This window comes from Papio anubis, chromosome 10 (genome assembly GCF_008728515.1).
Source record: "Papio anubis isolate 15944 chromosome 10, Panubis1.0, whole genome shotgun sequence".
Classification (NCBI taxonomy): Eukaryota; Metazoa; Chordata; class Mammalia; order Primates; family Cercopithecidae; genus Papio; species Papio anubis.
In genome coordinates, this window is record NC_044985.1 from 97,790,550 (window position 1) to 97,808,072 (window position 17,523).

Sequence of the window (17,523 nt, forward strand, 5' to 3'; positions counted from 1 at the left end):
ATCACAGCCTTTTTGCATTTAGGATCACTAGACAGCACTATAGCGCTACAGCCAAGGGCTATTTTAAATAGGGAAATTACCAACAGAAAAGCACAGAAGCATGAAAAACATGGCAATAAATAGACTGTTAAAGCGACCCTGTTTATAGTATGAGAGTTGAAACACAAAGGTAGAGCTTTGCCTAGTTTCAACACAACTGGGAACATGTACATCAGGTGACTCAAATTTTTCAAGCTTCTGCCCATGCCTGTGTCTACAAATGAGCAAAATGGGCTGTGAGTATAATTTGGGAGTTACTGTTGAAGAGCAACAAAGCTGGACACTAGTTAAAGTGGTAAGATCAGGTGGTAATCCATAATATACTGCTGCAGAAGGGAAGAGGGTCCAGTGTGACCTGAACTCAACTTAGATTTGTACAGGGGGGACTGGGCATTTTAAAGAGAAAATTGGGAAATAGGGAGAAAGATGAGCAGGGACTCAGTAGAGTCAGGGTAGCGAAAAATTATAAATTGTTGGTCAGTGTAAATGATTCAATCCTCCAGTAGAGACTGGGAGACAAGCTGTTCTTCCTGATACTTACATTGGAAAGGAATGCTTTCAGGTCCTCAATTGTAGAAGATACATAGGCATCTCAAAGGGATAAAGGAAGGATCTGCAATTGTAAGCCCTTTGTAGTAAATGCTCTAAAAAAGGTGTTCAGGGCTTATCAGGTGTGGGCTAGAATAGTCAATTCTTTTGGCAGCCATGAGCTTCCTCAGGCAGGATCTTAAATGGGGCTGGGGTCATCCTAGGGATGCAGGCTTGATCTAGTGCTTATTCAAGTCTTTTCATAGGAGGGTGGGAGAATTTCATGTGCACTGACAGCCTGTGGATTTTACAGGCCAAGCATGAGACCTAGTCAAGGAGTTCCGAGGAGCCTGGCTAGCATTTGATCAAAGAGAGAATCTTTGTCATTACAAATACGTTTTATTAAGTAGGCAAATTTGCAAATATGAAGTCACAAATAATGAGGGTCGACCGTATTTTCACATTGTTATTTAATATATGTAAATTGCTTAGAACACTAAGCACTCAATAAATGTCTGCTTAAATTGTAATGTAAAATGTAGGAAGTGTTGAGTTACAATGCTGTTTGTTTTGATCTTTATCAGCCTGCCTCAGGTTGCTATTTTAATATTTGGTCTTCTTTTTGTTTTATATTTTCAGTTTTCCAGTTTACTGCCAAGCTTCCACTTTTTTTCAGTGTTAGTTTGTGGTACTCTCTGGCCTTTTAATCCCAGCCCTCCTGCACCCACTTTCTTTGCAAAAATGTTTCAGTTGACTATTTAACAAGGCTGAGTGAGGACTTGAAGGCACTCTGAGTTGCTAGCTCTATTATGATCATTTTATTTATTCACATTTTGCTTTTAGACCCAAGATCCTGCCTGTGTTCCAGGTAGTTGAGGTTGTTAGGAGTCTGCCTTTTATGTGCGGTGGATTTTTATGACCATCTGGGGACAATGTTCAATTTATTAGTATATTTTTTTATCATTGAGGGTTTTGGCCAAGAACTTCTTTTGTTTAGGAGCTGTGACCTGGCCATGATCCAACCTGGGTGAGATGCTCAGACCACATGATTTTCATACAGACACAGATTGTGGTGAATCTTACGGTAGAGCTTGCGGCAGACTCCATGGTAGATTTTATTTAGATCTCACCCCTCCACTAAATATCCAACCGAATTTCATGACTACAAAGAAAGGAACTATCACATGATGAATTATTTTATATTATTTTTGGCAATATACACAAATATTTGCATTATAAAAATATTCTTGACTTTTGAAGTCAAAATTTGGGTGTCACTAGAGGACTTTGCCTGGCTAAGGTGCAAAATTCTTGTGGATTTTAAAAATAGCTTATATATAAACCTTTACAGAAAACTAGGAGATGAGGAAAATCCCTCGTGAAATTGGATGTTATGAATTGCAGTCTAGGGATTTAAATAGGTTTCACTTATGTTCATGTTGGATTTTTAGAATAGGTATTTCATGAAGAATTTTATTTCAGATAAGCTCATGATGGATTTTACGATTTTATTTTGGTTCAATTATATAAATACTATTTAAAATCCAGCTCTTACTAAGGGTTAATATGGTAATGAATTCTAGTATTCCCTTTCAAAACAAAGCTAGATATTTTTTACTCTTTTTTTTCATGTTCACTTAAAAAAATCTTGCTGCCGTCTTTATATCAATGTTTCATAATTCTATTAGCCACATTTTGTTGACCTGCATATTCCTACAAGCCTGAATTTTAAGTTACAATTTTGTATTCAATATTAGTAGTATTAAAACAAACATATCAAAGGAAATAAAAACCCTAAAATTTAATGTTTCACAAAGGAACTCTAAGTGTTAAAACAATGTCCTTTTAGAGTTAGCATATGTATGGGAAATGCATTTTAAATAAAAATGTATCTGACCTGGAAGAGTAGACAAATCTGCTTTACAGCAAGTTGAAAGTGTAGAGAAATATTTATCATTCAGTTACCAGAATAACAAATTAAGGCAGCAAGGAAAGAAAAGGGAGGAGATGAAAAGAAATAAAGGAAAACCAAGAGGTAAGTTAAGAAAGAGCTATTGCTTGTGAACTTCTTCCTAAAAAATGATAGGGGAAAAAAAGAGATAAGAAACAGAAAATTGCATGCGACTTCAGTGTTTATGTTTTGATGGAAATGTACAAATCATTTTCATTCTTTGCAGTGCTGTCATGCTCCATCACTTTAGTCCATTTTCACCTTCCGAAGAAATTCTGAATGGGACTTCCTTCTCTGGCAGTTACTTAATCTTTCACAAGCCTGCTTTTGCAGCCTGTCTTCCAGGGATGCCCCACACCTTAAGACACTGACTCATGAGCAGATTTGTTACCCTCTGGAGCAGTACTTTCTTCCCTTGAGCTATCTGAAGACCTAGCTTTTCTACTTTGTTTGGGAAACTATGTGAGCTGTAATATATCACTGAAGAGTTGCTCCTCCCCCCTGCTCCCGTACCCCGCCACCATAAGTGAATATATAGTACTCCTGGATAATTTAATTGGGTGATAATGACAACAAAGTCTGAATATAAATTATGAATGTGTACAGTATTTTACCAATAGTGTATATCATATAATTGTAAGGACACTTATTACTAGATTATAAATTCTCTGTGTATATACATATGTTAGATTACCATTGTAATAACACAAATGTACTTATATTTATTATAATGTTGCATTTGGCCGGGCACTGTGGCTCACGCCTGTAATCTCAGCACTTTGGGAGGCCGAGGAGTGCGGATCACGAGGTCAGGAGATTGAAACCATCCTGGTCAACACAGTGAAACCCCGTCTCTACTAAAAAAAATACAAAAAATTACCCAGGTGTTGTGGTGGGTGCCTGTAGTCCTAGCTACTCGGGAGACTGAGGCAGGAGAATGGCGTGAACCCAGGAGGCGCATCTTGCAGTGAGCCGAGATTGTGCCACTGCACTCTAGCCTGGGTGACAGAGTGAGACTCTGTCTCAAAAAAAAAAAAAAAAAAAAAAAAGTTGTATTTGCTTAAAAATACTAATAAAACTGCAAATAAAAAGAATTTTTAGTCTAATTCATGGAAGATTTGGTATATTAATATTTTCAAAGGTTACGGCATAATTCTTTACAGATTGAAATGCCTCAGTTAAAACAAAACAATATGGCCAGGGATGGTGGCTCATGCCTGCAATCCCAGGACTTTGGGAGGCCAAAGCTGGAGGAGTTCTTGAGGCCACAAGTTTGAGACCAGCCTGGACAATATAGCAAGACTCTATCTCTACCAAAAAAAAAAAAAAAAAAAAAATGTGTGAAATTAAAAAGTTTGGTATACATTATTTTCATGAGCAAATGTTTCCATTTGTTGTCATTTCCATTTAATCTGAATTAACTTCTTTTCAGCCTTTCTTGTAGAAAACGTCTGCTGTCAATGGCGTTACCATATTTTATTTATCTAAAAGTGTTTTATTCTCGTTATTGAAGGAATTCTTGGCTGAATATTGAATTTTCAGCCCTCAAAAAAGTGAATGTGTCTCCATTATTTCTGTTAAAATGTCAGTTGCTGTTTGTATAATTGCTCTCTGCACATTATGTTTATCTGTGGCTGCTTTAGAGAATTTGTTTTATGTTTTGCTTTTGACAGTTTGACTATTATATACTTACGTGCATTCTTTCTGTTAATAAGGCTGTTTGGATTTTGCTGAGCTTTTTCAATCTTGATATGAATATTGATAGGAATGTTGATATGAAAAATATCAATGTTGATATTTTTCATTAAATTGGGGAACATTTTAGCCGTTATTTCTGCAAAAATATTTCTACCTTATCTCTCTCCCTCCTTCTCTTACCCCTTTCTGATAACACAGTTATACTTATGTTAGACTTTGTAATATTTTTCTACTGATTATTGAGACTGTAATCCATGGTTTTTCAATATTTTTATGTTCTTCAAATCAGATAATTTCTATTAATCTCTTCATTCTCACTACTTTTTTTTCCTTCAGTACCCAGTCTAATATTTTGCTCACCCAGTTCACTTTTTAATTTCACATATACTTATCCATTCTTGCATAGACCTCTTTTTTATGGTTTGCATTTACCTTCTGAGATTCTCTATCTGCACATCCATTATAACTATATGTTTCTTTAAATCTTTGAACAGAATAATAATACATCATTTGTAGTCTTGGTCTTTGATTTCCAGTGTTTGATTCAGAGTATGTTTCTGTTTTATGTATTTTTATTTTTCTTGTGTATGGCTTACATTTTTACCTCTTCACACATGTACATATGTAGCATTTTTAAAAAATCACATGCTGGGGTTGGGTGTGGTGGCTCATGCCTGTAATCCCAGCACTTTGGGAAGCCAAGGTGGCCTTGAGGTCAAGAGTTTGACACCAGCCTGGCCAACATGGTGAAACCCTGTCTCCACTAAAAATACAAAAATTAGCCTGCTGTGCTGGCACAGGACTGTAGCTCCAGCTACTCCAGAGGCTGTGGCAGGAGAATCGCTTGAACCTGGGAGGCAGAGGTTGCAGTGAGCCAAGATCATGCTACTGCACTCCAGCCTGGGCAACAGAGCAAGAGTCCATCTCAAAAAAAAAAAAAAAAAAAAAAAAAAAAAATACATGCTGGATGTTGTTAATAACTAATTTGGAGAAATCTATATTAGATTGTCTCCTAGAAAAGGTAGTGAGTTCTGTTGTAATGAGCAGTTTAATTATGGGAAGATCAGTTTTTCTCTTTCAGGTATGGTTTTATTCATTGGTAATAGAACTGAACTTTTGTTTTGAACTTAGTTTATAAACCTTACCCTTACTCCTATAGTGGAGCCTTTCTTGAATCTCCAAGTGAGAGTCTGAGGTATGCAGTAAATTCTTTCCACTTCACCCAGGATTAAACTCTAGAGTATTCTTTCTAGCAGTAGCTAATCTCTGGTATTATTGTTCAGCTCTCAACTATAGAGCAGGAAATCTCTGCTACACTTTGTGGAATTTTACTCTATAAAAATGCCATCTAGACCTTCGCCCAAAATTCATGGTGAATCCTCACACAAACTGCTGTCATTCCCAGCTCAGCTCCCTTTTGTCAGCTACCCTACACTCCAAATTTTAAGCAACTCAGAAGCCTACACTTTTCTCACTGCTTCTCAACTCAGTGAAACTTCAGTTCTACTGGGCTCTATTTCTGTATTTGATAGTAAAGAGTTCATCCAAGCAGAAAGTCATGGAGGTTACAGAGCTCATTTTGAATTTTTCCTTCTCTTAAAGATTATAGTCCTGTGCTATGTGTTTAGTTCAATGCCAGTAAAAACTTACTTTAGATAATGTGTGTAATTTTACAGTTGCTTATTGTAAAAGAAGTACAGAAACTGGTTACTTTATCATAGTTGGAAGCATAAATCCTAACAAGCCATTTTTATCGTTAGATAAAAGAGATAAAGCAAATTGCCATAGGTCAGGCAGAATGGGGATTGTGAGGGAGACAGGCGCATTCAGAGTTAAAATAGAGCCTGTGACGTTAGGGGTATTGCAACATACTACATCTGTACTTGAAAGTAAAGTAAGAAAATGGAGAAGAGATAAACTTCAGGGATTAGGTCAACAGCACATGAGGTGAAAAGATTTTGTGGGAGACAACAAATCTGAATGGAAGTCAGTGGCTTTCTCTCCTTCTGCCAATTAATTTTCCCATTTTCCCACCTTTTGCCATTAATCTTTAGAAAATAGCCATCCCCCAATAGCTGTCTTCATAAGTCAAAATAAAAAGAAACCAATCAGATTTTATAAAGAATGGCAAAAATTGAAGAGTTCATGAATAAAACCCCAAATTTCAGTGAAGAACCTGCAGTGCATAAAGGAATCACCTAAGTAAAGATATGAAATCAATAATTCAGACAAAACACTCTATTTGCAAAGAAATTACTGAAATGCTATATTTTAAATTGTTTTATATATTAAAATATCAAAAGAGTTAAAATATTTTATTATGATTTATAAGATAATAGATGCAAATGAAAAGCAGACTGAGAAAGATCAGGAAACAAGTGAGCTAGAAAACAGAAATAGGCCGGGCGCGGTGGCACAAGCCTGTAATCCCAGCACTTTGGGAGGCCGAGACGGGCGGATCACGAGGTCAGGAGATCGAGACCATCCTGGCTAACACGGTGAAACCCCGTCTCTACTAAAAAATACAAAAAAACTAGCTGGGCGCGGTGGCGGGCGCCTGTAGTCCCAGCTACTTGGGAGGCTGAGGCAGGAGAATGGCGTGAACCCGGGAGGCAGAGCTTGCAGTGAGCTGAGATCCGGCCACTGCACTCCAGCCTGGGCGACAGAGCGAGACTCCGTCAAAAAAAAAAAAAAAAAAAAAAAAAAAAGAAAACAGAAATAAAAGCTTTTGATTGCCCTCCCCCTAGCCAACACACAAGTAGAATAAACATAATTGAGAGTTATAAAGAACAGATATTAAAAATGAAAAAAATAAGGATTGTAGAGAAAATGTTAAATGTAAAGGCAAATTAGACAAAAAAGAACATAATGTTTCTAAACAAAATAAATGGACTAAATTGAAGAGAAAGAAAAAAAAAAAGACACGGGGAAGGACAAAAAAGAACATAGTGTTTCTAAACAAAATAAATGGGCTAAATTGAAGAGAAAGAAAAAAAAAGACACAGGGGAAGAAACTTTCCTGGAATAATAAAAGTCTAGGAATAATAGCTGGGGCTTTCTGTTAGGGTATGCTGTGCTAAAATTTCTGAACTTCAGTATTTGGGAAAGAAACTGTAAGGGCTCTTGGGCATAAACAGCAAACAAGCCCTAAAAAAGGTTGAGTGGGAATAATTGGAGAGATTGGACTGACCTCAGACTTTGCAGTACTCTAACAGTGAACCGTTTCTCCACAAACATTTGAGGAGGTCAGGTGGCCCAAGAAATTATAATCAGTGAAAACTGCTGTTGAAGTATTGAATAATCATTAAACTGTCTAAAAGTATGGATGCAGAGGATTAAACATATATTAAACACTAGGAAGATGGGGAAGGAGGGACACTGAATTTGAGCTTTGTGATTACAGATCAAAATATGTTATGATTTTTGATATTCTAAATTTAACAATAATATTTTTTAAATTTCAGAGGTGAGTAAAAAGAAAGTGGGAGGAATATAAATACATTATTTTCCTTTTTTCAATATACTTTTTAAAAATGAAATGTTATTAAAATAGCATACTTTAATATTTTTCTTAACGATATCTTTTAGATAGTGATAGCTCTTGTCTTGTAGCAAGAAAGTATCTACTTGACTTTCAGCAAAGCCTTTAGTTATTTTATTTTATTCTTAAATGTCATATAATTAGTTTAATAATTCACCATTTTAATATAATAGGAATACAATTCTTAATTTTTATCTCTCTCTTTCTCTCCTACCTCACCTCACTGTCTCTCCATAGACCTATAACTGGAGTAATTATACTAATATTTAAAGATGATTATTTCAAGATAGTGGGCTTGGGAATAGAAACTTTAAAAATGTTCATACTTACATTTTTAGATTCATTAAAAATAGCAGATCAAATTTGTACATAAAACAGTAATTTTTTAAAAGAAATAACTTATGTTGTGAGTGTTGGCACTCCCTTCAAAAAAGATTAAATGTCATAAGTAAAACCCAAGTATACGTCTAAATATTCAAATAAGTTGGTATATTTCTTGGTTCAGCAAACTTTTCAAAGGGCTATGAGTTAAATATTTTTGATTTGTGGACCATATTGTCTCTGTTGTGGCTATGTAACTCTGCTACTGTAGTGGGAAAGCAGCAATAGACAATGTGTAAACAGATTGGCATATTCCAATAAAACTGTATTTATAAAAATAAGCAGTCAGTTCAGCATCATGGTTTTTGACCCCTGGTGTACACGTCATCAACTTTAGTGGTTAAAATATTATCAGCCTATCTGTGAAATATTGAGGTAAGAAAATTAATACAAAATACTCCTGATGTATTGATTTTATATTCTTGCTCCAAATATTTATTACTGTAATACTTAGCTTTGATGAGAAAGGGGAAGTGTTGCTAAATAATTTACATACATATTCATATACATGCAAATTTTTATATCTTTTGATGCTCAAAAATGCCGACATTTAAGGAAGGAAGGGCATATTTTGCTTCTTACAGTTCATATATGCTATACTCAAGTTGACTTCTTCCTTCCCATTTTACATTTCTAACTTTGATCTCAGAATGTAGGAGCTGGACAGGATCACTGAGTGTATCAAGTAAATAATTTCATTCACACAAGAAGAAAATTTACGACCACTAAAATTAAACAATTTTTCTATGGTTACCATGCTAGTTCTTGCCAGTCAGGACTGGAATTCAGTCTCCTGGCTCTCTTTGCAGGGTTTTGCCTGCTGCACTATATTATTGTACATGGCTTGGTTCAAGCCACAGAAGAACTAGTTAATCAAAGATTAATTATCTGATTTATACATATATGTTATACATACGTGTGTGTGTGTGTGTGTGTGTGTGTGTATATATATATATATATATTTTTTTTTTTTTTTTTTTTGAGAGAGCGCCTTGCTCTGTCACCCAGGCTGGAGTGCAGTGGCTCAATCTCTGCTCACTGCAACCTCTGCCTCCTGGGTTCAAGCAATTCTCCTGTCTCAGCCTCCCGAGTAGCTGGGATTACAGGCGTTATGCCACCACGTCAGGCTAATTTTTGTATTTTTAGTAGAGACGAGGTTTCACCATGTTGGCCAGGCTGGTCTCGAACTCTTGACTTCAGGTGATCTGCCTGCCTTTGCCTCCCAAAGTGCTTGGATTACAGGTGTGAGTCGCAACACACGGACAACTATCTGATTATTATATTAGGAATGCATTTATCTTGACTCCTCTGTTTTGAGTACTTATTAGTTATCCTGATTCTATTTTTTCTCTATTTTAAAAATAGATTTATAAATGAAGTTATTTAAGAGCAATCAGTCATTACACGTGAGGAGTGATATTGCTCTGTGTATATCCTATTTCATCGAGAAACAGCCCTTTCATGAAACGGCAAAAAAACACAGCTGCAGTTGTCCCTTTCTTCTGGGTCATTTCTAATAGTTTAGATTAGTGATCCTCAAACTTTAACATGTATCAGAATCACTTGAAGAGCTTGCTAAAACACAGATTGTTGGGGCCTCCTCCAGAGTTTCTCATTCAATAGGTTTGGGATGAGGCCTGAGAATTTGCATTTCAGACACATTTCCAAGTGACAGTGATACTGCTAGTCTGGATAAAAAAACTTTAAAAACCACTGGTTTAAATTCTCAGCCCTAAAGGCCTATTATAATTACCAGGGGAGGCATGAATCCACTAATTAATTCCCAGGCTCCATCATCAATCGGCATAGAATGTCTGGGGCTTGAGACTGGGTATGAGTATTTTTTTCTTTTTCTTTTTGGTTTAATTAATTAATCAGTGCATTAATAATTGTACATATGGGGTACAATTTGATGCTTCAATACATATCTGTGGTGTAGAGAGATCCAATCAGGGTAGTGAGTGTATCCATCACTTCATGCATTTACCATTTCTTTGTGGCAAGAACTTTCAAAAGCCTCTCTTCCAACTGTTTTGTAGTATACAATATTTTACTGTTAACCATAGTCACCCTACTGTGCAACAGGACACCAAAATTTATTCCTCCTATCTAATTGTAACTTTGTACCCACTGACCAATCTCTCCCTATTTTCCCCTCCCTTCTCCCTCCCCCAGTCTCTGGTAGCCACCGAAGTGCCTCAGTTGATTCCAGTATATAACCAAGTCTGAGATACGATTAAGAAAAGTAATGACTAAAAGAGTTTGTCTTATGAATTAGTGCAATATTGTCTTAACATATTCCTCTATTATATGGGGATAATTTTTATACTGTCATTTCATGGTAAGGAATAAATGTGATAGTATAAAGATGACTTTACCAAGTGATTCCATAAATTGAAGGTAATTTAAGTTTAGTTTTATGCTACTAATCCTATAAAGTGCTGAGAATATAAGGTAGCTGTAGAATTTTACTTTTAAAATGTTATTGTAAAATTTTTACCATTAATAAAATTATTTTATGCCTCAGTTCCTTAAATTATTTTTATTAGCCTTGTATAGACAGCATAGATACTAACTCCTAAAATTCTTAATTTCTCTCTTTACAGTGAAAGATGCAGATGTACACTGTATGGACATACAGATTCTGTGAACAGCATTGAGTTTTTTCCTTTCTCCAATACTCTTCTCACAAGTTCCGCAGACAAGACCCTGTCTATATGGGATGCAAGAACAGTAAGTAAATCATCCACTATTTTCCCGGGTTTTGATAAGTCTGATTATTCTTGGTAATTCTTTGGGTATGGAATATGACTTAAAAAGTGATTGTGTAAGGGCATTCGGGGCAAAAGAACAGTAAAAGGTTCATAATTACAAGATCCTTTCTATGCACTTGTATCCATTCTGCCTCCCAAATGTGATCAGGTAAAAATAATATGATTATCTCATTAAATATTATTTCAACAATTGTTTATAGAGATAGAAGTTCTGCTGGTTCATGGGATGCAAAAGGGAAACACACACTGTGCCTCTCCTTAAGGATCTTATAGCTAGGTAAAGGAAGAGAAACAAGAGATTATTTTGATGAAATGAGACATGCGTTAATAAAATGGAAGACTATGTAAGTCCGGGGGAAAGCAAGAAGGAGAACCCATATCTGCTGGAAGAGTGTGGATGGTTTTCAAAGGAGCCTATGCTTGAGCTAAGATCTAGAGGGTAAATAGGATATATAGGTCATCTGGAGAGGGGTAGATTCTAGGAGAGGGCAATATATGCTGAAAGTCATAGAGATGTGAGGCTGCAGTGGAATGTTCTGACAGTAATGATATAAATGGATAGAGCTTAAGGAAAAAGAGGCATGATAGGCAAGAGTGTACAGAGAGACAAAAACAAGATCATGACATATTAGCTTAAAGTGTTAAACTATTTCTGAGGGAATTAAAGAGCATTAAGCAAACAGGGCAACATAATTAGATTTACCTTATCAACTGAAGAATGACAAGTTTCGTAAATTTGGAAAATAAATTCCTCATAAGGGGTTACAGTCTGCAGGGTCGCTGTTCGGACAAGCTGGAAATCATAGCCTCCAGCCAGAAGCCAGAAACAGATACTTCAAGGGAAGAGCAAGGGGAACAGGAATTTATGCTGAGTTGGCTATGTCAATATTTCATAAGCTTGAGGAGGAGTCATGATTATTTATGAAAGGTGAGTCATGCAGATGCGCAATATACATTCATGCCCCTTCATGGGTCCCATGTACCAAAAATGACAGTTTAGCATGATCCAAGCCTGGAGTTTTCAGCTGCCTGACATCAGAAGGTAAAGTAGAGGACATGAAAACCCTTACTGCACATGCTCCACAGACTGACCAGAACCACTTCTTGGTCACTGATCTCTTATCAGGCTAAAAGAGGAAGGGCAGTATCAGGTGGCTGGTTGATTTAACCTCCAAAACGGAGAAAATTACTTTAAAAAAACCACACATCTTCATACCTTATAATTTTTTTTTTGTTTTTTGAGACTGAGTCTTGCGATCTCTGCTCACTGCAACTTCCGCCTCCACTGGTTGATTTCTTGAGGTCTTTTGAAAGGGTTGGTTTGGGCTGGGTGCAGTGGCTCACACCTATAATCCCAGCACTTTGGGAGACCGAGGCAGGTGGATTACTTGAGGTCAGGAGTTCCAGACCAGCCTGACCAACATGGTGAAACCCCATCTCCACTGAAAATACAAAATTGGCTGAGTGTGGTGGTGCATGCGTGTAATCCCTGCTACTTGGGAGGCTGAGGCAGGAGAATCGCTTGTATCCAGGAGGTGGAGGTTGCAGTGAGCCAAAAATCACGCCATTGCACTCCAGCCTGGGCAACAAGGGCAAAACTCCATTTAAAAAAAAAAGAAAAAAGAAAAAGGAAGGAAGGAAGGGCTGGTTTCTGTTTAGCCCTTAGGGAAGCAAGGCTAATGGTCATTATCAAGGGAGGGAGTATGAGGAGGCTTGTCTGAATACCATCCTGTCCTGGCTGAGAGCTCAGTTTTCAAGGTTACTCTAGGGTCCTGCTGGCTAAGAGATGCTTCATTCAGTTGGCTGGGGGAGGGCCTTAGAATTTTACTTTTATTTCTCCCCTTTTCAGAAAGATGATCTTGATAAGGAAGTAAGGGAATCAGTCATGTGGGGAATCTAATATAATGGGCTATGAGTGGATGAGAATTTGAGCTAGGAAATAGTGCAGATGAAAAGGAGAGAATGCATTAAACATAGGAAGTTTATCAAAATTTGGAGAATGAGTGGAGGTGAAGATTATGCGGGGAGGAGGAGGAGTTTAGGGTGAGCAAATTTTCCAATTTGTCTAGGAATGAGGGTTTTCCTGAATCATGAGATTTTCCGAGCTAACATTGGACAGACCTGGATTACTATAGGTTCAAGAATGAATTTGATTTGAAGAAAAGTGTATTGGTCTGTTCTTACGCTGCTGATAAAGACATACCCAAGCCTGGATAATTTATAAAGGAAAGAGGTTTAATGAACTCACAGTTCCTTACAGCTGGGGAGGCCTCACAGCATGTTGGAAAATGAATGAGGGAGCAAAGTCACGTCTTACATGGCAGCAGCCAAGAGACCATGTTCAGGGGAGCTCCCCTTTATAAAACCATCAGAGTTCATGAGACTTATTCACTATCACGAGAACAGCATGGGAAAAACGTGCCCCTGATTCACTTACTTCCCACTGGGTCCCTCCCTTAACATGTGGGTATTATTACGATTCAGGGTGAGATGTGGGTGGGGAACACAAAGCCAAGCCATATCACAAAGTAAACAAAATGTAGGGACTACACTTTCAGACAGTTCGGCTGTGAAGATGAATAGGAGAAAAGACTGTAGCTCTAAGATAAAATAAAGGATCCTCCTTTGTTCAGATAGGAGACAGCATGTTTATTTTCTTGTGGGTAAGATCATGGGAAATGTAGGAAAGAGAAGAGAGAACACAGAGTTTATTGAGCATGGATTTTCATAACTTGAAGAATGCCAATATATATATATATAACAAGGCCTCCATATTCTTCTTCGCAATATTTTATAAAGATTACAGGACAAACACTGCTGTTGACTCTATAAGAAAAGAATAAATATTCATAATTTCTGGTTCCTGGGTCAATAAGAAAGAGAAATGTAATTTCTCCCAATTTATTTCCCATATACAAAACATGAGTGATATAAATAAAGGAATATGGTAATGGACATACAGATGGTGTTAGGAGGGATGCAAGTTCAGTGTGTGAAGCCCTGTTTAGACCTCCGAGGCCAATTTATTTAGGATATATGAAGAACAAAATACGCTCAGCACCACACATTATAGAAAAAACTAAGGTAGAGCTACCCATGTCTTGGTTACCAACTTCACATGTTGCAGAGATTTAAACTTCTGGGGAGGCAGAAGTCAAGGGGGCATTGTGGAAAAGGTGCATCAGGCATGAATTAAAAATAAAATCAGGATGATTTGTTGTTGGGTACAAAGGTCCCACAATCTCCTCCTTGCTTTAAAATAGTTTCTTAGACATTGATACAGTGGAGTTTGTTCCTGCTAATGGAGCTTCAATGGAAAAGCGAGATTTTCAATATATTTCGCCCTAAAAACTTAGATGTGAAGTGTGTATAAAAGTGATTGGTAGAGGAATATCCATAGAGAAAATATTAATTTAGCAGTGACCTAAATTCTATTGACTTCAAGGTTTTTTTCTCTCTTTCTCAAGTGCTATAACTGAGTGTTCTAGGAAAGTCTATTTCTTATTTACTTTCTCTTACGTGAAAAACAGAAGCACTAATGCTTAGAAGTAAAACTGCTCTAATTTTAAGAAGTTGTCTCTCCTGTATACCTGCCTTGAATGCATACAGCTGTTTATTGATGGTGACCTTCCTCCCTGAGGTTCTGAGCTCTTTCTGTGCTATCCTTATTCACTGCAGTATCAGGAGAAAAAGAGGGATTTGGCACAGCACAATACCTTCAGCATAGTGCAATAGCATATGCATTGAATGTAAGAGCATAGAAGGGCTTGCAAATCCCATTTGTATGACTTTAATCAACATAAATATTTTTAAATTGACTTAGTGGCAAATTAAAATTTATATCACTAGAATTATTATTGCAATTTTTTTATTATGCATGCTAGCTTTATATTAATACTAGAAAAAGGGCTCTAAAATATTTTGGTTTAAATGAAATATTATTCATAAATATATGATCAATGCATCATTAATTAGAGATAAAGTTCATTTAATGAGTTTATTTTCTAAAAATATTTTCAAACCAAGTAGAAAAAAATTAAATTGATAGCTATGTACTATAGAAAACTAGCATATAATGCAAAGGGAAACTCATTCAAGTTATTAATTACTAGATAATATAAATTGTTAACTAAAATATTGATATAAAATTCTACAAGTGAAATATGATAATCCAAGAATTAAACAGAATCATTCCACTAACATTGGATTAGGCAGCTGTGGCAACTTCATTTCAGATATACCTAATTTATTTAAAAAACACACAAAAAAACAAAAAACTTTAAATCACCCAGATTTTAAAAAATTTGTAGTGTTATATACATTGTTTTTAAAAGACAAAGACGTATTGTATGTTGTCTATATAATATGGAATTATTAGTTGTATTTATCCCAATGGTTCATAAACAAGTTAAAAAAAATTTACATTTTTAGTTAAATAGTAAGAGATTTTGAAAAGGGTAACCAGATTAGCTAAAGTGTTTTTCTATGTGGTAATAATAAGAACTGTATAACATATTGATATGGATGACATTATTTGATTTGCAACATCAACTGAATCCATGGTATACTGGCATGCTGCTTCTTTATAATTTTTAAAATATGTTAATTCCGTGATACATGATAAATTGTCAGGTTATACTGAAGGTCTCAACCTAAAAGGAGATTAATGACTTTCTTCTATTAGTGAAGCAGTAATGGTACATTCTGTCACCTCAATGTGATCAATTACTATTGAGACACCCTCTAAAATATTTTTTGATGAAATGTGAAAATGACCAGTGGATTATATTCCTATAAATTAATTTTAAACCTCCTTCTTCCACTCTCAAACATACACTAGTTTTAAATCATTAATCTGATCTAACACCTTTATTATCAAAAATAATGAATGTGGAGGCCTAAGTCAGTTTCCAAGTCAACTGGACATATCAGCTCTGAATTTTGTGGAGGATGAAAAAAAGGATATAAATCTCTGTAATTACCAAATGGAGGCTATAAAATAACTTGCAGTTTGGAAATTCATGAAATTGCTCAGTTTTACAGGTCTGCATGTATTTTTCTTCAAAGTTATAAAACAGAAAAACTATTTTATTAAAATTGAAAAATAAGATTTCTTTATTTTCAGAAAGTGATATATCACATCGCAAACTGAGAAATTATAATGCCTACCTAAAGGCAATATGAAAAGTCTCAGTGTACATCCAGTGATTTGGAAGCCTGTTTAAAATAAATGCAATGAGATTGTTAGTCATCCACAAACCCAATGAAAATATTAAGGCTTTTAAAAATTTTTAAAGAAAAGAATGTTTTAAACGCACAGTAAAACACAGAATGAGAATGAGATGAGTAATACATCTATGAGTTGTGTCAGAGCTGGGCTGGGAACAGTCAGAGTTGCTGACATTTTGTCTCTTGCCATGAGTCAGACACAGAGGGTTCATGACCTGGACTGCCTTTAGTGGCCATGCCTTGCTCCATAGACTAACTGCGGGCACTTGTCCAGCTTACAGCATTTGCCTGACTTAGCTTTGGCCAAAAGATCCAGTAACTTGTCACTGTGAGTTTCTGTAAAGTGGATAAACTAGGAACTCACAATAAGAGTTAACCTGTTGGCTCCTGTTTGGTGCCAGACCCATGTCTGCTCTATAGTTCATCCTGCACCCTGCATAGGCCTGTTGGTTTTCACAGATAGGATCTGGTGAACTCTGAGAGGAGCCTGATATTCAGAATCCAGAATGTGGAAACAAAGGGAAGCTTGTACCTTTCTTTTTTATTCCTCAGCCATATTTGATTTAGTAATATGTACTGGAGATCTACGTACTAGGCAACATCCTAGGTTCTAGAGAGGTGACTGTGATAGAATCCCTGCCCTCAATGAACACATAGACTATCAGGGACAATGTATAAAGATAAATTATCTTAAAGTAATGTAGTAATTGCTATATTTTCTATATAACTATAGCTTTGGCTTTTCTGTGCCAAAGCTCACTGTCTCAAGAGCTGATTGATGGTTAACACTTATTGAATATGTACTTTGTGCCATCATTTTACCTACAAAATCTACATAGTTTACTGGAATCTGATTGGGTGGATACCATTATTATTTTTATTTCACAACTGAGAAAGTGGAGCCTGAGAGAAGTAAACTAAGTTGCCCAAGAACAGCCCAGTGGTCAGTGACGGAGTGAGAACGCAGGCTGCCTCTCCAACCTCAGTCTTCCTTCTTCATGCCCTTGGCCATTTCCATGCCTCTATTAATCCACTTAGTGCCTTTGGGTTTCTACCACAGTAGTCTGCAAACTATTTTTTATAAAAATGTTTTAAGCAATTACTACTGTGCTGGTATTTTATGTATGTAATAATTTATATATACACCGGAAATAAAAATGACAGAAAGATACAATTAGCAATATTAAAAATCCCATATGGTTCTTCTATAGCCTCTAATTTTGTTTGTTTCTGACCAAAAAATAATAACGGCACTAATATGATGGTTCAGTGAGAAAAGATGACTCAATATGCTTATATTTTCAAGGAATTCTGATTTAATAATTTTAATTAATGACTGTAATTCAGTGATTCACAAGTATGATCTATGATTGGATTTAGCA

The 17,523-nt window shown here is 36.1% G+C and overlaps 1 protein-coding gene across 8 annotated transcripts in view; it reads left to right on the forward strand.

The window, feature by feature from the left end:
- Positions 1-17,523, forward strand: part of SPAG16 (sperm associated antigen 16) — a 1,155,561-nt gene that overhangs the window by 731,578 nt on the left and 406,460 nt on the right. For all 8 annotated transcript variants that reach the window (XM_021924411.2, XM_017946898.3, XM_017946897.3 and 5 more), the window contains one exon: positions 10,745-10,871. In XM_021924411.2, the coding sequence (XP_021780103.1) occupies positions 10,745-10,871 (127 nt within the window). The remainder of the gene's footprint in view (positions 1-10,744; positions 10,872-17,523) is intronic.